Here is a 25,838-nt window from a genome sequence, read left to right on the forward strand (position 1 = left end):
TGACCTGAATATCAAGATTTTTTTTTAAAGTCTCTCTCACATGAAACAAACCGCCAAAAATGTACTTTCTTTAAAGTTCCAGTATTTGTTTCGGGGTTAAATCACAAAATTGCTCAGAATGTATTTTTAGCTTAATCTGCTTTTCTGAAAAAATGCTGTCCTTTGCCAAATGAAGTCTGTGGAATGAACCCATTTTCTGGGAGCCTCAGATTTCTTGTGATCTGTGGTCAGATCCCCTTATCTATTGCATCCACAGAGTCTTGGGTTTCTTAACGACAATTAAAATGGTATTTCAACTATAATTTTTCAAGACATACTTATTATTACAGGAGTTCTCTTCTGAACAATGTTCTCAAATTTAGTTAGCACAACTAAACACATTTCTGTTACCTTTTAATTGCAACAAGAAAAATAGTTTTTGTGTAATTTTAGGTTAACACTATATTTTGCTGCGTAGTTTTTAAAAGGATAGTTTTGTACTTAAAGCTATTAAAGGCTTGGATTTTATTCTCTCCTTTACTCCCAGAGCAGGAAAATTACAACCAGCTTCAAATCAGCCCCAAACCATCAGATTAATCCTGTTGCTAGAAACTCAGCATGTGTCACAAGTTGTCTGTGGTATTAAGTAGCAGCTGTTGAATTCTCTGTCAAAGAACAGCTGAAAATAACCCTGACATTATGTCAGAGGTCAGTGGTCAGAGGGCAAGCACATGAGAGCCATGAACTCCAAAGCTGTTGGAACCATCACAAAGCTGTTGGAACCATGGTTCTCTGGAACAAAGCCAGAGTGAAGGATGTAGAAATAAACAGAGTTAAATGTACTCTCTCATGGCACAAACCTCTTAGCTTAATTTAAAAACATGATCAAATTTTGAGTAAGCACCATTGCTGTGCTCTGCTAAGGTTCAGAGTGGCATTCTTGATGGAGGGGAGGGTGCTGTTACACACGTGTGAGGTATTTTGAAGTTTGTTTTTGTTTTGGGCTGGTATTAAGGCTTCAATTCAGTACCTGGGTGTGGTCCCTGAGCTTTTTTCACTCAAGGTTGGCAATCTACTACTTGAGCAAAATATCCATTTTTGTGGTAGTTAAGTGGAAGTAAGAGTCTCAGATTTTCCTGCATGCACTGGCTTCCAATGACGATCTTCCGATCTCGCTTTCCTGAATAGCTAAGAATATAGGCATGAGCTAGCAGCACCCAGCTATATTTGAGTTTTGAACAATTCTTTTTCTTTCCCAGAGCACTGTGAACTCTTGATTTTGGTCTTCTGCTCTCAGCATCTATCTACTGCTTCAATGAGATGCAAATTACCTCTGGGCCCCAGATTCGTGCTGAACCAACCTCACCTATTGTCATGTAGGGAGCAGTTAGAGCAAGACTGGCACAGCAAATGCCAAGTCACCCTACAATGTAAAAAATATGAATGGTTTCAATGTACACCTGACTGGAGAGCTTGCAGAGAACCAACCATCCTGCAATGTTAAAGGCAGGTCCCTCCACTTGAGCCAACATGCAGTTGATGCACACAAACTAAAACAGATTGATGGCAGCTAGACTTTAACTAGTTATACTCAAGTAAAAGAGTTTGGTGCCTTTGTCACAGAATATCTACACTCTAAACTAGAATGCACAAGGACCATTGTGTAAGTTATTATGTAGTTTGCCAACCAGAACAGCAAACAGTAACTTGCACTCAAAAATTCAATGTACCTTCACCCAAAGTTAATCTTACTGCTCAAAACTGTGTATCTCAGAAGTTGCACAAAGGTCCTCAGAAGGGTGTTTGCTCAACAGGCTGCAAAAACTGCAGGGTAGGTCAAGAGTAGCTCTCTCCACAAAGGCCCCCTCAAGAGGAATGGCTGTGCCAGGGGTACAGAGGACAGAATGGGACTTCTGAAACTACAGGCTGATCAGGGGGAAAGGAGGGAGAAATGGAGAGGCGAGAGCCTGTGGCTCACGTTCTAGTTAATCACAAGCTTTAAGGGAAAAGGGAACTAGAAACATTTAAGACTTTGTTAAAAGATTAATCCAGTTATTCAGTAACAAAGGTAGTGCCCTTTTGTGTGTGTCGATGACCTTTCTTTCTCTTAAAATAGATGGAGTAGGTAAAGGCAGTTGCACAAAGAAAATGCTTTTCTACTTTGGCGCACTTGAGCAATAAGGCAAACTGCAGGCATCCATTTAAGTGATTCCTCAGCAATGTTTGATTTCAAATTCTTGGCTGTAAAGTCTTCACACAAGACTTGAATCAATTCCTCTCTGCTTGCTTTCTCTTCCCACTTTTTTTTCCCTCTCATTGTTAGTCATGCTCATCAAATCTCTGCATCGACATCTAGTTTTTCCAGAGCCTTAACCTAGTTTTCTTTATCTAGAGTAATAATTACAAGTTACCCTATGAACTCCAGTAAACACTTTGGAGAATAGTTAATATGTAATATATTGTACTCAAGAAATTGCTATGCTATATGTTTAATGTTAAAATAGTAAAAGCCTTTTATGTTATACTTAATTTATACTTTACCTACCCTAGCATCACCCAAAAAAGCAAAACAAAACAAAATGAAAACCTTACAAGCATTCTCATGCCTTTGAAGTCTGCAGGAGATTTTGCAAAAGTTATTGATGCCTTCTCTGTTTATCCCTCTGGAAAAATGCCTGTTCCTATACAAACTGAATTTTAGTGAAATGTTTTCTATGGGAATCAAAAACTTATTAGTGGATATGTAGAGTTGAAAGTAGCACCTTTTAAGAAATACATAAAGCTAATAGCTTGAAGACTATTTCATACAATTATTTTTCAACTCTATCACTGGGTACACCACTAAAACAATTATCTTTTTTTTGCTCGAGTATATATTGGATCTGTCTGTTTTTTCAACATCCTGGGTGTTTTTCTTAATCAGTACTCTTACTATTAAGTTGTATTCAACTTTATGAAGATAGATAGAGGTGGTACAAAAAAAACAAAATTAGTCTATTTATCCAGATGGAAAATTCAAGTCAAAATTTTGTCTGCTATTATCATGTGAAGTAGTAATACCAGCAACTATTTAGTGAGTGATAATTATGTATCAAGAGGTAGGATAATTGTCTTACATTTTTTTCTCCCATATCATCCAGATAATAAGGCAGGAATGACTTATTTTCTCAACTTTATGAATCACGCACAGTGAGCAATTAACGGAATAAGCCACCCCTGGTCCAGCATTTTCTGAGTTTCAAACTCCCTCCTTACCTGTGTGATCACATATACCATTATTCTCAGATCCCCAAGATAGCTTTGTTTTATACCTTCATTCATTCATTCTATCCAGAAATATCATCCCTTACTCCCTTCATCTATCCAAATTTCTTCCAACTCTTGGAACCAAGATGAATGATCAACTTCTCTTAGAAGTTGAAACATTTATCTATATTCCTCTTTCCTCAAAATCTGCTATTCAAAATTTAATCATTACTTGCTGATATTATAAACTTGTGTTATTTTCTAATTATTTGACTTTCTTTTTTATTTTGAAAATACTGTACAGAGGGGTTACAATTACATGAGCAAGGTAATGAGTACATTTCATATCAAGCACTGTTGCCTCCTCCTTTGTTTCCCTTACCATCCCTTCCCATCTCCCTCCCACCCCCCATTCCCTGCCCACCCCCCATGCCAAATTCCCATCTCCCTCCCACCCCACCCCCGTTCCCTGCTCACCCCCCCATGCCAAAGTTGTAAAGTTCATTTTTCAACATAACGTCTTGTACATCTCATTATTGCAATGGGTCCACCTGTATCCGTATTTAAGCAATTTGTTTGGGCTGGGAAGGTGACTCAGTGGTAGAGCTCTTACCTTGCATGCCTGAGGCCCTGGGTTCGATTCCTCAGAACCACATAAGCAAAAAGAAAAAAAGTGGGAAGTGGTACTGTGGCTCAAATGGTAGAGCGCTAGCCTTGAGCTGAAGAGCTGAGGGACAGCACCTAGGCCCAGAGTTCAGGCTCCATGACCGGACCTCCTCCCAAAAAATAATTTGATTTTCCCTTCCCCTCCCCAAATTATACCAACATCAAATACAGTGAAAACAGGGGTTATACTGTGGAGGAGGGACATACAAAGCAAAAAAGATATAATCTTATAAATATGTTAGAAATAATAGCAAGAAACAAAAACCATTTGAGTCCTTATCTTGGGGTTCATTTTGCCTAACATCAACTTATCTGACCATTTCTGCTTGTCTCAGACAATAGTATTATTTTTCAATTATACTCAGAAATAGCTTTGTTTATCCCAAATGAAATAGCACTTCATTCCAGATCTTTTCAGATCTCTTCACAGAGTGATTGTAGAGGTAGGAGCTGCTTTACACAAAGAACTCAGAGGAGATCCTGATGTTTAGGAAATGTCATAACAGTGTAGTCTAGGAACAGTATTGGTGCTTATTAATATTGGATGTCTGACCGAATCACATGAACTATAGAACCTATAACCATTCACTCAGTATTTAGCCACATAACCAATAGTTATGGTTATTGAGTATTGTTACACAGCAGGTATGTATCTATTAGGAAAATAGCACAAGTAAATTCAAGAAGTTTTGTTTTTCCAAAACTATGATTTGAATCAGAAAAGTAGATTGTAAACAATGAAATAAAGAAGCAAGAGGAAAACGTTGTGGTAAAAATAGTGAGAAAAAGCCAGTTGGTAATGAATAGTTTAAGTAGACAGAATCACAAAGGTTACATTTAGAATTTGCTAGAAAAGATGCTATTAAGGCACTTCTAATTAGAACATACAAACCTACAAGAATAATAAAGTGGTAGTGATTTAACAATAAAACAGCTGAATCATACAATATTGGAAAGGCAATGAGTTAGGAAAATGTACTCTGAAATTAGGTTGCTTTACATCTCTGTACCTTGTCTTCCTCATTATAAATTAGGATAATAGGACTATTTATATCATAAAGGTTTGTTGAATAAGACAGTAACTTTAAAACACAATAATGGGTGGAACAAAGATGATGTTCTGACAACCATGTGCTATTATGTCTAAGATGACAAACACCTTTACAATAAAAGTAAAATAAAAATGTAAAATAAATTTGCTAAACCTAGTAGTTACTAGAAAATTTGAAATTAATGTTTTAAGCTAAGTGGAACAAAAACACACAGTAGACAATCTGAATAGATTAAACATATTAAAAATGTAGAAACTGTGCACTACAAGGAGAGTATATCAAATGTGAAGATTTCTGCCTGTCATCCATTCTAGATTCTTTATCATGCAAAGAATCTTTCATCATGTTTTTAATTATAAGTATTCTCAATTGCCCATCCACAGATTGCCTTTTGCCTTAACCACTGGTCCATTTCTACCCAGCAAATGATCTATTCATGTGTTAATGTCTTCATTCACCAAGTACGTAAACAGCTCCTAAGCATCAAACATTGTTCTAGAGGTTTTCAGTCAGAATTCATCCATGTATGAACCTTGCCCCATTGGGGACAACCAGCAAGAAAATAAATAGGGGGGGTGGATGCACATTCATACGTCAGAACTAGAGGAATGTGTGTGTATGTGTGTATCAGAGTGAAAAAAGAGAGCATGCATGCATGTGTGCAAGTGAGAAAGCGAGAGAGAGAGAGAGAGAGAAAGAGACGGGGGGAGGGGGAGAAGAGATTGAGAAAGACTGTTTTAAGAGGAGGAGTCCATAAAGGTATTTTTAAAAGATGAGCATTGAGTCCTGGATTAGTGGAAAGAGTAAGGCATGCAGCTATCTCAGGGAAGCACATTCCAAGCCACTGGAGTATGCTTATTATATTTGAAAAGCATCCAGTAAGTCACTGTGGCTGGAGCTAAGTGAGGACTGAGAGGAAAGATAGAACATGAAATCTCAGAGAGGAGACTGGCTTTATGTGGTGGATAAGGCCTCTGGGCAGGTGCTTTTAGACTTACGGGTAAGGAATGCCCAGCCTGAGGGCCATACAGGCCCACACAAACATTTATGATGAGACAGATATGTATACCTCACATATGCTTCTCACTGGCTGACTGTCTGTATTGGTAATTTTATAAATATTCAAAAAATCCTTGGCAGAAAATAAAAGGTTTTCAGTCCTTGCCTGGGTGATCTTAGTTTAACCTGTTGATCTGATATAATTACTCTTATGGTCCTTATTTAATAACTCTACTTTTACTTTTAAGCCAAAGTGAGGACTTTGTAATTATTCTGAGTGGGGAAACTATTACCTGGCTTTCATCCAAGAAGATGTCATTGACTTAATGTTGTGATAAAAACCTTTTTGTTCAGAAAAGGAGGGCAAAGTCAACCATGGAATGGGAGGGGATAAATTCCATGGCATCCACAATATAAGTTGGCCACAGGTTACTTTATGATATTTCTTTTTTTTTTTTTTGTCAGTCGTGGGGCTTGAACTCTGGGCCTGGGCGCTGTCCTTCAGCTCTTCAACTCAAGGCGAGCGCTCTACCACTTGAGCTACAGCGCCACTTCCGGTTTTCTGGTGGTTTATTGGAGATAGGAGTCTCACGGTCTCTCCTGCCCGGGCTGGCTTTGAACCTCGATCCTCAGATCTCAGCCTCCTGAGTAGCTAGGATTACAGGCGTGAGCCACCAGCGCCCGGCTATGATATTTCTTTAAGGACACTAAAGGTTTAGTTAAGAAGAATGATATGTTTAAATACAAGAGCATGTCATCTGCAAAGAGGGCAAGTTTTACTTGATCTTTTCCTATTTGGATTCCTTTATGTTACATCTTGTCTTATTGCTGTAGCTAGGCATTCTAATACTAAATTGAAGAGAAGTGGAGATAGTGGACACCCTTGTCTCATTCCTGAACTTAGAGAAAATGGCTTTAGCTTTTCGTCATTAAGTATAATGCTGGCTGTAGGTTTGTCATACACAACCTTTATTATATTGAGGAATGTTCCATGGATTCCTGGTTTTTCCAGAGCTTTCACCATAAAGAAGTGTTGGACCTTGTCAAATGATTTTTCTGCATCTATTGAGATAATCATGTGGTTCTTGCTCTTGTTGATGTGATGAATTATATTAATTGATTTGTGTATATTGAACCAGCTTTGCATGAATCCTGAATGAAATGAATGAATCCTGCTTGATCATGGTTTATGATTTTTTTTTATGTGTTGTTGAAGTCGATTGGCCCAAATTTTGTTGAGAAGGTTTGCATCGATGTTCATCAAAGAAATTATCTATTGTTCTCTTTCTTTGATGAGTCCTGGCCTGGTTTTGGAATGAGGGTTATGATAGCTTCATAGAAAGAGTTTGGTAGTGAACTTTCACTTTCAATTTCATTGAAGAGTTGTAGTAGTATTGGTGTGAGTTCTGCTTTGAAGGCTGTGTAGAAGTCAGCTGTAAATCCATCTGGTCCTGGACTATTTTTTGGTGGGAGATCTCTTATTGCTGTTTCTATTTTGATGCTTGATATGGGTCTCTTAAATTGGCTTAACTCATGTTGGCTTAGTTTGGGCATGTCAATATTTGCTAGAAATTCATCCATTTCTTTCTCAAATTTACTAACATAAAGGTTTGAGAAGTATTCCCTTATAATGTTCAGAATCTTGGTTGTTTCTGTGGTAATGTTTCTATTCTCATCTCATTTGTTTGTTTGGGTGTGTTCTCTTCTTTTTCTGATAAGATTTGCAAAGGGTCTGTCAGATTAGTTAATTTTTTTGAAGAACCAACTCTTTGTTTTGTTGATTCTTTCTATGTTTATTTTTGAGATTCTAATTCACTTAATTCTGATTTAATTTTAATTATTTGATTCCATCTACTGCTCTTTTTCAAGGAGGTTTAGATGTGTCATTAAATTGTTGGTTTCAGATCTCTCCAATTTGTTGATGCAGGAACTTGCCTCTGAGTTCTGCCTTTGCTGTGTCCCAGAGGAGCTGGTAATTTGTGTGTTCATTTTTGTTAAATACCATGAACATTTGAATTTCCTTTCTAATCTCTTCCATGGCCCACTGATGGTTCAACAGTGTATTGTTCAGTCTCCATGTGTTACAAGATTTTCTTTGATGGCTTTTGGTGTTGATTTCTAATTTTACTCCCTGGTGGTCTGAGAGAATGCAAGGCATAATTTCAATGTTTCTGAATTTGGACAAATTTGCTTTGTGACCTAACATGTGGTCTATGTGGGAGAATGTTCTGTGTCCTGTTGAGAAGAACATGTATTCCGATGTTGCTGGGTGAAATATTTGGTAGATGTCTGCTAAGTCATAGTTGATCTATGTAGTTGTAGATCTGAGGTTTCTCTGTTGAGTTTTTGCTGGGTTGATCTATCCAGCAGGGATAGCAGTGAACTACTCCATTCCCAAGTTACACAAGCTGATCTAAAACTTTGGTAAAGTAGCAGGGTATAAAATTAACCCTCAAAAATCAATGGCTTTTCTGTATACCAACAATGAGAAGAACACAACTGAAATCAGGAAGACAAATCCTTTTGTAATAGCCCCCCAAAAAATAAAATACCGAGGAGTTAACTAAAGAAGTGAAGGACCTCTATGGTAAAAACTTTAAAAACATGAAAAAGGAAATTAAAACAGAACTAAGGAAGTAGTAAAACATCCCATGCTCCTGGATTAGGAGGATTAACATCATGAAAATGGCAATAGTGCCAAAGGCTGTCTACAACTTCAATGGGATACCTATCAATATTCCACCCTCATTCTTCAATGAAATAGAAGAATCAACCCAAAAATTCATATGGAACAATAAAAAGACCCCGAATAGCAAAAATTATTATTAGCAGAAAGAACAGTGCTGGAGGAATATCAATACCAAACTTCAAACTCTACTACAAAGCTATAGTAATCAAAACAGCTTGGTACTGGCACAAGAACAGACCTGAGGAACAACTGAATAGAACTGAAGACCCAGAAATAAACCCACAGACCTATAGCCACCTAATCTTTGATAAGGAAGCTAAAAAATAGAATGGAAGAAAGACAGCCTCTTCAGTAAGTGGTGCTGGCAAAATTGCTTAAACGCCCGTAGAAAACTAAAGCTAGATCCTTATATATCACCCTGCACCAGAATCAACACTAAATGGATCAAAGACCTCGGAGTCAAAGCAGACACCCTGAAAACATTACAGGAAAGAATAGGAGACACTCTAGGTCTCCTTGGCACAGGCTGAAATTTTCTTAATAAAGCCGCAGAAACCCAACAAATCAAAGAAAGATTGGGCAAATGGGATTGCATGAAACTGCAGAGCTTCTGCATTGCAAAGGACATATCTAGCAAAATCAATAGAAAGCTCATGGATTTGGGGAAGGTCTTCACTAGCCATACAACAGACAAGGGCCTCATATCTAAAATATACTTAGAACTCAAAAGATTAAATCCCCCAACAACAAATTCTCAAAGCAAAAACTTCCTGATTAATAAGTGGGCTAAAGACTTAAGGATAGGCTTCTCTGAAGAGAACATAAGAATGGCCAATAGACACATGAAGAAATGTTCAACCTCCCTAGCCATAAAAGAAATGCAAATCAAAACAACATTGAGATTCCACCTCACCACAGTTAGAATGGCTATAATCAAGAAATCTAATAACAGCAGATGCTGGAGGGGATGTGGGCAAGAGTGAACCCTACTGCATTGTTGGTGGGAGTATAAACTTGTTCATCCACTTTGGAAAGCAGTATAGAGGTTCCTCAAAAGACTCCACATAGCATTCCCTTATGACCTCGCAATCCCACTTTGGGGCATTTACCCAAATGATCGCAAACAAGGCCATACTAAAGCTTCCAGCACAACTATGTTTATCACAGCATTATTTACCACAGCTATGATATGGAACCAACCCAGATGCCCCTCAGTAGATGAATGGATCAGGAAAATGCAGTATACATACATTATAATGGAATTCTATGTCTCCATCAGAAAAAAAATGATACTATCCCATTTGTTAGGAAATGGAAAGACTTGGAAAAAATTAAGTGAAGTAAGCCAGGCCCAAAGAAACATAGGTCCCATGGTTTTTCTTATTTGCAATAACTAACATATGTCTGGGACAAGCAGAAAAGGTAAGAGCTATGTGCTTATGACAATATAAGATGATGCTAAGCGAAATGAACTTCAATATAGGGACACAAGAAGTTTTATCTTTGTCGCTGTTTTTTTTTTTTTTGTCAGCCATGGGGCTTGAATGCTGTTGTTTTTAATGTATTTATAATGTACTATGTGATTTTGATTCTGGTGCCCTGCATCTTGTTTATACACTTTCCTAATTTGAGGAGGGAAAGGGAAATAACAAAATGCTAAAATAAGGATACAGGTTGACCCATTACAACAATGAGATGTTAAAATGAACTTTACAGCTTCAGGTGGGGAGAGACAGGAGTTGTGGAGGTGGGGAGGGAAGGGATGGTAGGGGAAAAACAAAGGAGGAGGTAAAATGCTCAATAGGCAATGTACTCATTACCTTACTCATGTAACTGTAACCCCTCTGTACAGTATCTTTACAATAAAAATATCTACTAAAAATGACATGTTTAAAAGAAGGTGATTTCTATGACTTCTATTGACAGTTTTAGTCTCTGTGTGCATTGACTTATATAGGTTTCTTTGCAATAAACCATATTTAATGGTATGTAAATCCTTAGCTTCTTCATGCGATCTGGAAAAGTAATTACAAAAAACAAATTTTGTATCAAGCAAATATTCCCATTTCAAATGGGAGGAAAGGCAAAAATAATGAAATAGATAAACCCAAACTGGACACATTCAGAGAATATTTAAGCTGGTCAAAAGATCCAGAGTTGCTGTATCTATTAGATAATTAAGCATTACCAGTACTTCTTCAATTATTCTGTAGTTTTCCTTAAAAAGCCTCTCCAGCATTTTTGACCTTAAAAACAGTCAAAAATGCATGTAGATGGCAGTGAGAATACACAGTAAACACATGGCCATGTGGGCAGATTCCTTTCAGATTGAGGAAAACATGGGCAATATTTGGCAATAAAAATGCTTTAAAATTTTCCTGAAAAGCTGTCATGTGCAAAGTTTAATTTAAAAAATTTCAATCACATCTTCTTAACTATGTTGAGCTGCATACCTTGGCTGATGAAATTCCTCTTCATATAAAGAAATGTTATAAAAATTCACCTTCAGATGGCAGGCAGGAGATTTTATGGAAGAGGAGCTTGAGGGAACTTAAGAATGTTGGAAATTTGTTTTTTGTTTTCCCATACTGTGGATAAACTACAGTGGAGGCTGAGAATTTTCCATCTCAGACTAATCCCAAGAGACTTCAAGAGCAGCCATCATTCTGGCTGTGACACTGTGGCTGAGCTATCACTTCCCCGAAGCAGCTCCAATCATTGCCAAGTAATCTAATATAAAAACTCAAGTACGTAAAAAAAAAAATTCAGATACTCCAAATGGTATGGCTGGTATCCATGGATTCTTACAGGGAACATGTAGATTTGTATAAAAAAGAAAGTATTAAAAAATGTTCAGGCATCATTCAATAGATTAAGACATAGACGTGCATACAAACAGATAGATACGTTTATCACATATGATGAGGCTGTAAGTTAGCACTGCTCTGTTGGCCTTTCTCAGTTATAGGTGGACAGCATTTCATGGCTCATTGATGATTTTTGACATCCCTTTAGTAAGAGTCATGTTTTAACATGCCTGCCATCAATTATTTTAAAAATGTAACTGAGTCTCTCGAACATAACTGTGGGTGTTCTTGAGATCCTCATGGGAAGTGGGAGCCCTCAGGCTGGCGTTTCCACAGGAGTCCCTCGCTAAGGGAATCTGTTTGTTCATACATCCCTCACCAGGTCAGAGAACCCACATGAAAGGCAGTGATTGTGGGTGTGACTGAAACTGCCCGGAAGGATAAAGAAGTTACTGACACCTGCAGGAAAAAAGATATTCATAGACATGGGCTTTTAGGAAAAACAGGAAACAAGATGAGAGAATCTCACAGAAACCTGGAAATCAAACATGGAAACAAAAGTAGCAGGCCATCGGCACCCCACCCCTTACAACTAACACCACCCTAAGCAAACTGGCTTCCTATCACACATTCCACCCTCATAAAAGAAAGGACTTCAAAAGCAAAACCTATCTGTGTTATGTAGAGTGTGGATTCTGTTTCTGGCACAGCCCTACTTAGAATTCCCACTGGCAAGGAGAGCGGACAGCCTCACCCACACTGCACACAAAGCCTCTATCGGTTCCTCTTCACCAAATCTATTGAGGCTTATAAAATATGCAGTCACTTCCTGGAGTTGGGCCTTTGTATTCTAGGTTTATGCTCTAGACGATTACTTTTGTCATATGAATTGGAAGGCCAAGGCAAGAGAAACTAAGGGATCTATTAATGTTCATGAAGCAAGTGAGTAAAGGACTCTCTCAGTATCTTACCCTAATCCCCAAGGCAAAATATTCTATTGTGCTAACATTTGATCAAAAATTGTACAAGTGTCCATGGATAGTTATTACTCAGCTAATCCACAGCACTGCCAAGGCAGAGCCCTCTGAGTTATAATACTAGCCTCCAAAACCCCCCTAAAAGACAAAACAAAAACCCTACAGAATCCCATCTCTGTTCTCAGTGACCCCCTCACATTTGTTATGATAGATATTCTGTTACTCGGATAGCCCTTCTTCCTACATTTAAATCAATTGTGCTACCATGGTTGGTCAATACTTACATAGGTTTGGGAGTGATTTGACTGTCACCATCAGTCATCCACAGAGCCAGGTAGACTTGGCTCAGCAGATCAAACTGATGGTAGAAAATGTCAACAAATAGTAAGGTTAAATGTGAAATCTGAGAATACTGTAATGTGAACTTTCTCTCCCCAATGGCATCTGTAGATTGGTTAGACTTGAGGACATATTTTGAGTCCTTATTTTTCCCTGTTCTTGTCTTCAGGAGGGCTGCTAAGTAACCTGGGTAAAGCAGTACAGTGAGACATTTCAAATTCAATAAATGGAAAGTCCTGTCCTTACTTTGAAAACAACCACCTCATCTAATTGCTACCTAAGCACTTCATCTCATTTTATTAAAGAAACGGATCCAGACTCATAGCATCAGCAGCATTGGGAAACTTGCTGGAAATACAGAAAATCAGGTTCTATCCAGACTTAAATGAGTTAGAATCTTCATTATAAGAAGACCTCCAGGTGATCTGAAAGCAGGTTGTGGCCCATCACTGATCTAGAATGCATGTTCTAATCCTAACAATATGTCTACAATGTAATTATGCTCCTCTTTCCTGAGTAATATTCATGTTCTAAACATAGTTCAGGTCTCTGGTATAAACATTTTCTTAGAACAAAAGAATGGGTAACAATGAGCTTTCTAAAAAATCGATTGGGTGGTCTGTTGTTGATAATTTGCCACATAAAATACTGTTGCTAATGTTACTGAGGTTTATAGATCATCCTACAGAAAGGTGTTTAATCTGCGTATGTGTGTGTGTGTGTGCACGTGCACACACGTGTGTGTGTGCTGGTCTTGTGGCTTGAACTAAGGACTTGGGTGCTGTCCCTGAGTCTGTTAACACTCAAGGTTAGCACTGTACTTAAGGCACAGTGCCACTTCTAGATTTATTTTTTTTTTGAGTAGTTTATTGGGGAGATAAGAGTCTCATGGGGACTTTTCTGCCTGGGCTGGCTTTGAACCATGATTCACATCTCAACCTCCTGAGTAGCTAGGATTACAAGTGTGAGCCACTAGCACCCAGCTTCCATTTACTTTAATGGGAAATTGTGTACCCCTAATGCAGTGGAATCTAGGCAAGTCTGGTTATGTCTTACATACACAACTTTCCCCACAGATAACTGTGTGCAGATAACTAGTGCTAGTAGTCTTACCCCAAGAATGTTCCATTCACAAGAAGTTGTTCAATGGAAATAGCTACTAAATATTAAATGCATTCTCCCTTTTGTACATTTTTTACATGTTGAACTACACATATGTATTTACCATCTTCATTTACCAATTTCCAAATTCAGTAAGTCAAAAGCTCCTGATAGACATTCAGCTGTCTGTGTAAATGTGATTTCAATATCTTAAATATGGCTGATTTTGTTTTAATAAATGTCTTTTGTCCTCAAACATATTCATCTTTTCTGTCTTAAAAATTGACTTCTTAGGCTGAAGATATGGCTCATGAACAGTATATTCAAGGTTTTGAGTTCAGTCCCCAAAATGAGGAAAATGGCCTCTTTCTAGGAAAAAGAGAATGAAAGGACATAATCATTTTTAACAATGAAATATCTAGACAAAGGCATTGAATTTCTGTGCCATGCTGAGGAGAGTGTGTTTAAAGCTGTTAAAATGGGAACTTTATTTTCTAAGATTCCAAGTTTTTCAGAATGAACAAGTTACATTTTTGTGTTAGTCAAAATTTTTAAAAAGTAATGTTAGAAAAATTAGTTTAATAAAATGATTTGAATGGATTTAAAGGTGGCTCAAGCAAATTCCATTTACAGAGACTAGTTTGACTTAATTCTCCCTTGACTGTATGAACAATCTTTATTGCCAGAAATAAAAATTGTCTGTGACAATATAACCAAGAAAAAATGTCAAAAATCTGCTTGTTATAATTTTTAAAACATTTTATTGCATATTTACAATGTGTGAATCATAAGGACTTACAGTAGAAGCCAAAATTCCCAGCCCTTAAAAATCTAATAGGAAAGGTTAGGTAAACCATACACAATATCTTTGAACATGGGCATTGGAAACATACATATGAGTTTTATAGGCTATTACAGGTAAATGCTCTATGTAATAGAACAGGAGGGAAGGATAAAACACAGTGCATAAGAAAGTCATCTAAGTGTGAACCAACCACACCTGGGCAGTACTGAATAAAAGGACAACATTGAAAATAGGATTTTTTTTTAAAGGCTAAAATGTCCAGCAAAAGCATAGCTATCCTCTATGCAAAACTGTGAGGTAGAATTCTTCCCTCCCCATTTTCTGCCTTCCTGACCACTGCTGGGGACTTCCCTATCCAGGTGGAGCTCTCATATCACATCCTGGGACTGACTGGTGGCATATGCTTTTATACCATGCTTTCCACCTCTGTCATCAGTGTTTTTATTCTATGATGAGTTATCTTTTACTTACTGAAAACAAGTGACAAAAGTTAGGAACTAAACAAGTCAGTGTTGTTTCTTCTAGCTAATATTCACCCTGCTTCAAGTTTAACCTTTCAACTAGTAAAACTAATGCTAACATCTCAGGTACAGGAACCTCTTGATAAGCTGTTTTGGGTAGACAGTTTTTGTGTTCCTCAAATAATATGGTCCTATTCAACCATGAACAGTGTCATTTCTATCCCAAACATACTTCTAATATTTCAACTTGGGGAATCAAAAAGAGTTAATACCTTCCTACACATCAAAAATATAAAATTCAAGATACAGTATAACAACATTGGAAAAAGGTACAACCGTGTCTTTTAAAACTATCCTATGATCCAGCAATTCTAACTCTACATATTTACCCTAGTGAAATCCAAACCTATGTTCACATATATATGTATATATATATATATGAATAATCATAGAAACTATACTTATAGTTGCTAATCCTAAAAATGACTAAGGAAGCCAACAGGAAACTGGATTCAAAGAAAAAGAACTGTGATACACAATAAATAGAACATTACTCAGTAATAAAAAGGATTAAACCAGTAACACACACAGCTACATGGATCAATATCCCAAACATAATGATAGTGAAGTATTGTTTAAGAAAGAACATTATTTGGGATTTTATTTACATGAAGTGCTAGAACAGAAAAAGCTAACATGAAGTAGAAAAAAGGAGTGGTTGCCTTTGGAGGCTAAATAAGATTGACTGGAAAGGACCATGTGGGAACTTTTCAGAGTGCCAATAGTTTTATATCTTGATAGCATTGTATGCATTTACCAAGACAAAATGTGAATGTCAGATACTTATTGTATGCAAGCTTTATATCAAAAGAAAATAGCAACATTGAACCCTACCTTACCTTATGTAAGGTAATGTATCTGTAGGACTATACAGAAGTCTACAATTTAAAATGAATCAAAAATAAATGAACTGATGGCTGAATGATGAATACATGATGAAACAAACATACTTAATAAAAGCACACCATATCTTAAGTTTTTTATATGCCTACAATATTTTTAGCAATACATTTGGAAAATATAAGGTACAACATTTACCAAGAAATGTTGCTGAGAAATTCGTTGTTGAATTCATGACAAAGAGTAAAAAATCAAATTCTTCTAAGTGCCAATTTAGAAGTTTAAGTTTCTGGTGGTGAAAGGATATACCAAAATGTGAGGAAAGAAATCAATTTTCTGATTCAAGATTCCCAAAGTGATGTTTTGATCCTCTCACATCTTTGGAAAGAACACACTTATTTAATGATATAGTGTCATCAAATTTGTTGGCTATGACAAAACATCCTTTAGAGAAAAGTCAAGAAAATTGTCTTTTGCCTGAATTTCTACACTAAAAAAAGAATCAGGGTAATCATAAAAGATGTGATGCTTGATCATGTATAGTGAGCAAGCCACTATGTTCTCAGTGGAGGGCATCTGATCTTCCTAAGTAGAGATGCTTTACAATACTCTGAAGATTGGGGCGTGGCCTTGACAATACTTCTCAGATGCCTCCTTGAAATTCACTAGGAATCAGCTTCAGAGTTCAATACCCCCCTTGTCAGAAAGTTTTATACATATCTGACTTAAAGCCTCTCACAGCTCTGCTCTCAATATTTGCATATTTTTCACTATATGCTAAGGATTCCTATACTGTGACATGTAGGAATTTTATGCTGAATCTTGCTTCATGAGAGCTCACAAGAATAATCTTAATTCTTTAACTTTACTCACTTTCAAAATATCTAGTTACAGTTTTGACTTCCTTCTGATGTCAAAGTTCTTCATGTCCTAGTACTGGTTCTGCTTTTTCTTGAAGTACAAGGACTAGTGTTTATTCTCAAGCTTTCAAGTTTGTTTAAACTCCATAAATATTGAGCAACATTGACATCCATGGGCTTTTTCAGTCTTAAACCATCCCTTGTATTTATGAGATCTAATAGACTGCCCTCAGTACTAAGTCTGTTACAGGACTAGTCTTCCTGTTATAATCATTGCCTGAGTTTGCCAAGATAGCTTTTCTCCAAATGTATGTAGCACTATGGTGACCTCGTCATTTTTTTCCTCACTTAAATATTGTAACATTTTATAAATATCACAGATTTATGTTTTTTTCCATAGGTTGCTACTGATTTATTAATATATACCCTAAGTATGATTTTCTTTTACTTGTGCTTATTAACAGAACTGTGTCATGTTGATCTCAAAATATTTTATTCCCATTACTAGTCTTCTAGCTTACAGTTCTACCATCTTTCCATGAAATCAGAGAATGTTAGTTTCAATGCCTTTTTAGATAGGGATAAGGGCATCAACCCTATGCTTTTTATTTAAGATATGCTATTCTAAATGAACCTTTCTCTTTGACACCAGTAAAATGAGGATGAGAGCGAGGGGAGATGAAACAAATGGGGATAAACATAAACAATGCCTGTCATCCTATGCTTGTCATCTGAGATGCAGAAAGATAAAACAAATACTTGCTACTCTAGAAATATAATTACAATGACATCTTCCATGTTATATGACATTTTGTTTCCCAATGTTTTATATATATATATATATATATATATATATAATTATTGAAATTACTTGGTTATGACTATTTCCTAGATTTTAGTCCCCATTTTTTGGGGGGGTTGGTCATGGGGCCTGAACTCTGGCCCTGGGTGCTGTCCCTCAGCTCTTCAGCTCAAGGCTAGCACTCTACCACTTGAGTGTCAGTCCCACTTCCGGCTTTTTTGCTTATGTGGTGCTGAGGAATCAAACCCAGGGCCTCATGCATGCAAGGCAAGCACTCTACCACTGAGCCACCTTCCCAGCCCCTCCAGATTTTTTTAAATACCAAAAACACAGAAAGTACCAAAGCCAGAGTTTCGAAGTCCAAATTCTTTCCATTCTATTCAAAATAGTTCTTGTTTTGGCTTCTATGATTGTTTCTCTTCAATTTGGGATATTATTTGTGCTTCAGCTAAGTCTAAACCTTTCTAGAGCACACACTGAACTCAAACAAGGGAAAAACTTTTGTTTTGCCACATCAAGGGATGTGGCAGCCTACATACCAGCAGGTTGTCTTCTACTCTCACTGAAAGTTTATTTCTAAAACTGAATGCTAACACTGACAAGTTCACTAGTTAGGTCATCTATCTGGCTATGTTCAGCCCACATTTTCATCCTGTAGGAATTTTATTTGAGGACATAAGTGGAGATAGCATAATCATTTATGCCTTGTCACAGATGATGGATGATGTATTTATTAGTGTTTGTTTTTTGTTTGTTTTTGCCTGTACCATTCTCAACAGAGTCAAAATGTAGATAACTTTAGAAGCCAATGTATGTTTGTATTTTAATAGCAATAGTGCTTTAACTTTGGTTAGGATGTGAGGACAGGGTAAGTACACAGTAACACCCAACCAGCCTCTACTGGCAAGTAACTTTCAGTGTACTAAAGAATACTGTATTGCTTCTCAAATGTAGACTACACAAGGAGCTATATGCACCATTACCATTGGTTACAATGGACGTAAATCAGAGAATATAATTTGCCTATTAGCACTATTAGGGAACTTAATTGTCATGCAGGTAATCTAATTGTTAAGGTCTTATTAAAGAGTACAATATTAATAACACAAATAAACAAAATAGCATATCTTCTGTTGACTGATAAGTTAAAAAGCAGCAAATGAGTGAAGAATCTACTTCCTCTATCTAGCAATGAGGTTTAAGCCTGCATGTGTTTTACATTGGCAGGGTGAACAATTTCATCATTATTACTCAGAAGTCACCCTTGTAGAATAAAGTCATCAACTCTGCTGGGTTATATGTGTATAAAGAATAGATGTGAAACTGCAATTTTATATCGATTTATACAGAAGAAAATACATAAGAAGGCCAAAGAGAAAAAAGTCTCAAATCAAAAAACAAAACAAAGAAATAAGAAACAACACGACAACATAACAGGTTAGTAATTCCCTAAGAATGGCTAAACTAAAAGGTTGTGGAGATAGACCAGTTTTCTGTTATATTTGCAGGCCCATGTTATTTTATGATGCAAAAAAGCATCTGATTTCAAACAGACTGTCATTACTCACTACTTTCAGAGCTCCACTAAGTGAACTGTGGCCTATAGGAAAGAGTCATATTTAGGGCATTGCTGGACTTCATTCATAAGGGTACAAGTATAAATAGAAATGCATACAGAAAATAGCAGCAACCTTACAAATGAAGAACAATATTCATTTTGCTAACAACATATCTAACTACACAAATTATAAATAACATTTCCAGATCTTTGCATTAAATAACCCCAGAGAGCTGAAGATACATACAAACAGGACAATTCTAAATCTATGACGTGATGGTATAATTATTAATAAATCAGTTCCTCTTTTAGCAAAGTCATAAAAAAGTCTAATGACTGTAATTTAGAAGACACTAATATTGAATATAGTCACTGATATCTAAATTAGCCGCATTTCTGAAGCATGTAAAATGTCAAATGACTTCCTCGTAAGTCACTTCCAATGAGGAAATAAATGTGTTTAAACACATTTCAATGCATTATAACAAGAATTATGACTTATGGTTATAATAGAATCTACAAAGAAATAGAAAATCTATCACACATGATCAAAATCCTAAGTACAGAATAAGTAGGACAAGAATCCTTCCCTCAAAAACACCTCAAAATATAAGGGTCAAAACTGTAGAACATGGTTAGCACCATCATAAAGATTGAAAGGAAGATTCACAAAAGTCCTACTCATAGGAGTAAAGTCCCAAAAGGAGGATTATTAAATTCAGAAAGAACAACCTGAATGTTCTTAGAAGCAGAGGCAGCAGAATTGTGCTCCATTCTGGCATGTTTGACTAGGGAAAACAAGGCTTCACCATAACTACGATTACTCCAGAAGGTGAGAACTATGATAAATCTCTCATCTATGTTGAAATGTCAGCTAGGCAGCTGAAAGTATGTATAGCAAGCACTTTGGACCAGATATGTGATGCAGGACATGGGTATAAAATAGAAACTAAGGATGAGATAGTTAAGGAAGAGCCAGAAGCATTCTGGGGACAGCATCTGAGAAGGAACGTATTTAGTAGATCTATTCTAAATGAGTTATACAACTGTACTCACGGTTATGGCACAGAATGGCATCTTTGAGGAAGGAGACATTGGGAAAGAGTGCTCAGCAGAGTACACATTAACAATAAAGAAAGAAAGGGAGGGAACACAGACTACAGATTGAAAGAAAAACATTCAGTTCAGTAACTGGAAGAGAGAAGAACAGTTCCATTTGACAGCTGTGTAAAACCAGACTGAGGTGCTGTATATGCAGTGAATGACATGATGTAGAGGGATGGAAAGGGATTTCTCCAACAACTCTGGCAGTGAAGAAGGCTGGAAAGCAGTAGGTTCAGGGAGGTTTTTGCATCAGAGGATACTTGAACACATTTGTAGACCTCAAAAAGAGACCAGCGTAATTCTTTGCATAATACAGTACTGATCACAAGCCTAAAAATTATTTTTACTCTTAAAAAATCTTCTGAATTAAAAATTAACAAATTAAATTATACGCATTTAATAATTTAAACTTAATAAAATGTAAAACCACTACCATTTCTTAGTAAGTTTTATTTATAAAGGATTCATACTTGTGATTAGATAATTTCTGAATTGAATTTTGTTTTTAGTCTTTCATGAGTAATTCAATTTTACTAACAAGTCCTATTTTAGTTCCAGCAATATTATCCAGACATACAGGATTACACTGGGGTAATTATGTATGCCTTCTTCCTCAGCTCTCCTCTCCCAAAGACAAACTATCTTCAGGGCAGCAAATAATTTGGATAGTAGTTTTCAAGTTGAAGAAGAGAAAAATTAAAAATAGTGTTACATTATTAATATCTAATTTGTTTTTCACAACTATTTTTATTATAAAAACATGCTTATTTATTATATACACATGCTTACATATGAATTTCTTGGCTAAAATACATGCAACCACCATGATAAAACAATTATTAAACCATCTTCACAATCCTAGGAATGCCCTTTTTAATAAGGCACTCATGTTTGGAAATAGGATATAACTACCAAATTAAATAAGACATTTAATGAAGTTTTTTATTCAGCACGAACAACTTTTAACACATTATCAATACAAATAGGAAAATGTCTTTCAATGAATATGATATATCAAAGATCTGAAGAAATTTCTCCATATGGACACAATAAAAATAATTTTGAAGAATTACAAAGTAAAATTTTGAGGATGTCACTACTTATAACAGTGCAACTATAGTCTAAATTTTCTACATCGCCTGGGAAAGAAGGGCAACTGTGTTTTTTATAGAGAGAATTCCTAAATTCTTATTAGCACCATTCAAAGCTTAGTATCAGTTGTTTATCTACTAACTGACAGATCAGGTAAAGCTTGAAAGCAAGTTTTCAGTGCAACTTTTACAAATTCCTTCTTTTAAGATACCTGGAGTATATGGTCTCAAAGCATGTTAAATAATTATGCCTTGGTAGTTGGGAGGTGTTAGCCTGGAGAGTGAAATGTGTCAGGGAAAGAAATGAGGCTTATCCAGCTGTGAAATGCATCTTAAAGTACTGTGGTGGACGACATGCGGGAGTGTGCCCTGCAGATCTGTGGAAGTCTGTAGCTATTAGCTCTCTGTGGTCACCATTTCAGGATGTCCCAGCTGCTGCCTTTTGAGACTAACTAGTTTCATTCTGTCTCTGATGTGTTCTGCAGTAGAAGCCATGTCACTTGGACTCCCAAAATATTGTTCAGTTCTAAAATCAAAACATGAAGAAAAATGAGATTACAACAAATTCATTTAGTTACCATGAAGACAAAAAGAAGCAAACTTTATTAAATAAGTGTCTATGTGATATAGATTATGTGCAGAAATTAGTTCATTTGCGGATTAGTTTACTTTTGACCAAATGCAGCAGGAGAAATATTTTTATTTTTATTGTACTTATTTTTTTTAATTGTGAAAATACCGTACAGAGGAGTTACAATTACATGAGCAAGGTAATGAGTACATTTCTTATCAAGCATTGTTGCCTCCTCCTTTGTTTCCCCTTCCCATCTCTTCCCATCTCCCCTCCCCAACCCCCCTGCCCCGACCCTACTCTCCACGCCAAAGTTGTAAAGTTCATTTTTTGACATAACATCTTGTACATCTCATTGTTGCAATGGGTCCATATGGGAAGGGAAGGGAAAAAATAAATTGTTTAAATAGAGAAATATTTTTAAATGGCATACAATGTTGAGATATCATAAACATATTAGTGATGCAAATATCCCATGTGTACTTATGATAATCCCAATAAGCCAAACAGCCTAACACTGAGATATTGTATTTGTTCTTTCATGGACAATAAGGATAAACATAAGATCTGTACATGCACTGGAGTGCAGTGGGCTATGTACACCAGTTATTGAACGTAGCTGGCAAGAAAACTATCCTTCTTGATATTAAGATGTTATTTGGTAGAGTAACAGGTAAAAGTAATTAAATTTTATTCTGCTTGCAAGAAGCTGCATTCAGAATCACACAATCTTTTAAGCTGAGACAGTTTTGAAAGTTATCTGCTTAACTTCTTCATTTTGTATATCAGGAAATGAGGGCCCTGGAAGTTAAATGATTTAACCAAGGTCAGACAACAGAATATCAAGATTGGCTTTTCTTGCTTTGCTTTGTTTGTTTTGTGCATGCTAGGAAAGAGTTCTACTACTGAGATAAGCCTTCAACCCCCCAAATCAAAATTTGGAGCTGTGTTTTCAGGACATGATTGTTATTTACTTTAGTAGGAAGACTTAGAAGAAATAAATCTAAATGACTTGTCATATAAACTTTCAATAGAATTAGTAGGTGATCTTATTAATATTATGGAAAACATTCGATACAATTTGATAAATATTATGTAACAAAATAGCTAATAATGTATTTTAGGAAGAATCTGAAATAAGTAAAGTAACTGTTACAAACATTGAGTGGTTCAGAAATAAGTCACAAGCACTAGAGACAGATGCTCCTGGGATGACCTGAGTTAGAGAGATTGATTGGCAAGGACTGTGGAACACAGGACTGAAGTAGGGGTTCACTGACATGGACCAATCAAGGTCACCTCTGTATGTTACCAGCTGAATTTTATTCTCTTTTATTGCAGATATATAACCTCAGGCTACTTTTGATAGTTCAACTTTGACTAGAAATTTTCCAAGTATAGACTGTAAATAATGTTTTTCTTATGGAATAAAATGGCATCTTTTCAATATCAATTCCAAATAATCATGAGAAGTTCATGACACAACAATGACAGCTTAGTCTGTTACATATCTGTTTGAAGTACTTCACATTTTCTGAGGGAAGACCCTAGCCCTGAAAAAGTGCCACTATCCCACGTTGTTTGCAGATGAGGAAACAGGTTCAGAGTGGAGCTTTCCCACAGTGTCAAATGCTGGTAAGTCGGGAAGCTCAACCATCTAACTCCAGAGTCCATGCTGTCCTCTACCATCCTCCACCAAAGGGCAAGTATGCTCACACTTTTACAGTCAGTGGTTTGACTTCTCTATTGTTTAGGTAAAATATTCTCTGGCTTAGTTCAAAATTATTTCTATTGAGAAAGTTTAGATCACCAGGCATCAAACTCCTTCTGGTTCTTTTACTGGCTTGTTGATTTTTGCATCAAATTATTTAATATCTAATATTAATCCCTTGAAATGGAAAGGAATATAATAATTAAGAAGCCATCATTTTACACATGAAAAAGTTAGAATGCTATATAACACAGGAAAGACAATTAGACAGGCCTGAGATTCTAACTTCCATACCTACAGGCCATAATAACTTGGTCATCTTCATCTTTCTGAGCCTCAGTCTGTTGCATGTTAAACCAGAAATAATCATGCTGGCATGGTACTATTTAGTCCAAAGTAATGAGGGTGAAATGTTAAGGCACTTGGCACTGGCATATATTATGAGCTCATGAGTCTGATTGTAAACCTTTCTTGAATCCCTGAATGAAACCTCAAGTCACACTATCTTCCTGTCATCACAGACAAGGAAAAAATAGTGTTTCAATCTAATCAATGACTAACCTTTTGTCAAGAAGCAACAAATTTTGTGTTATCAAGAACTATTTGCTACTAATGAGTTTGGATTCTCTTCAATTTAAACCAATCTATTTTAGCAATTATAGATGTGAACCGGAATTAATATACTTGACCTTTTAAAGAATAGATTTGCAAGGCTGGGCACTGAGGGATCATATATGTAATACTAGATACTTGTGAGGCCGAAATTAGGAGGACTGAAGCTCTAGGCCAGCCCAAGTAGAAAAGTCTACAAACATAGAGGGAAGCTGGACATTGTGGCACATACTTGTCATTCCAGCAATGACAGGAAGCTTGAAATATATGGATCATACTGCCCCTGAACATCAAAAATAACCAATGAAAAGCAGAGCCTCAAGCATGAAGCCCTCAATTCAAACACTAGTACTGCCAAAAATTAAATTTTTAAGTAAATAATAATAATAGATTTTTCCCTAACAATTTCAGTTTATGACCTCATCGATAAAATTGTAAGAACATGCACTGTACCCATCAGGATAAACTACAGGAACAGTCAATCTATCCAAAAGTGATTTTCCAACTGCCTCAATTTCATCAAACTGCTCTTCATCATTAATAGCTTCAGGCTCTTCTGGACAGTCTTGCAAAATCTGCAACAAATAAAAGGGCTACATCAATCAAAAAATAGAGAAAGGGAACCACACTCATACTTATTTAATAAGTTGCTATATTCTTGGCATCTCCATATCTATCACTGTACAAGACACTCATAAAGTTGACTTAAGAAATTCTAATAATAAAATGGAGTAAATCCTACTAACAATAAAAATCGGAGAACAAAAAGTCTAAAATGATTTCCAAAAAATAATTTAATAGGGTACAATTTGGAAAATAAGTTCAACTTGTACTTAAGAAATATTCTCTAATTCATTAGGCATTGTATGTTCCCTTAATAGCTTGGGATGAAACACAAACTTTGTTCTTAAGGAATATGCAGACTTAAAAAGAAAATAAATTTAAAGCAGCACATAGAACAGAGTTGAAGCTGAGGTGATCTAGATAGATGTTCTAGTACCTGCTCTGCTAACTTAACTGGATGTAATGTACAGAAATATTTATTATCTCTGATGACACTCTATTCTTTTCTATTTAAAACTATTAATTTCAATTTAGTTATTTCTCAATGATTATACAATTTGCTTAAAGCTATGGTTACATTTATGTTTACTTGTGTAAAATAGAAAGATCAAAAGAAGAATACTATCTGATAACAAAGTGCTTTACATAGTTTTGCAGATAATGATAAATCAAGTTTATCATAAGCAATGTAAAGGCCAGATAGAAGATAAAATAAAATTTGAATTTCTATTAAAAAGTCCTTAATTATATTTATTCTTAGACAGGTCTCCTAAAAAGCTCAAGATTTTAAAATGTGTTCTGCAAATAGAATTTTAATGTAGACTCCTAAAAAGTTATTTGTGCTATCAGAAATCAGTCCAGGGGCTGGGAAGGTGGCTCAGTGGTAGAGCGCTTGCCTTGCATGCCTGAGGCCCTGGGTTCGATTCCTCAGCACCACATAAGCA

General features: G+C 36.2%; 1 protein-coding gene across 1 annotated transcript in view; it reads right to left on the reverse strand.

Moving 5' to 3' along the window:
• Positions 1 to 21,261: 21,261 nt before the first annotated feature.
• The window catches only part of Sestd1 (SEC14 and spectrin domains 1), a 79,197-nt gene continuing 74,620 nt past the window's right edge, over positions 21,262 to 25,838 (reverse strand). Inside the window, 2 exon segments of the mRNA XM_013030109.1 lie at positions 21,262 to 21,962; positions 24,784 to 24,905. Coding sequence (XP_012885563.1) covers positions 21,833 to 21,962; positions 24,784 to 24,905 — 252 coding nt within the window. The 3' untranslated portion in view covers positions 21,262 to 21,832.

The sequence above is a fragment of the Dipodomys ordii genome, unplaced genomic scaffold (assembly GCF_000151885.1).
Source record: "Dipodomys ordii isolate 6190 unplaced genomic scaffold, Dord_2.0 Scaffold5, whole genome shotgun sequence".
Taxonomy (NCBI): domain Eukaryota; kingdom Metazoa; phylum Chordata; class Mammalia; order Rodentia; family Heteromyidae; genus Dipodomys; species Dipodomys ordii.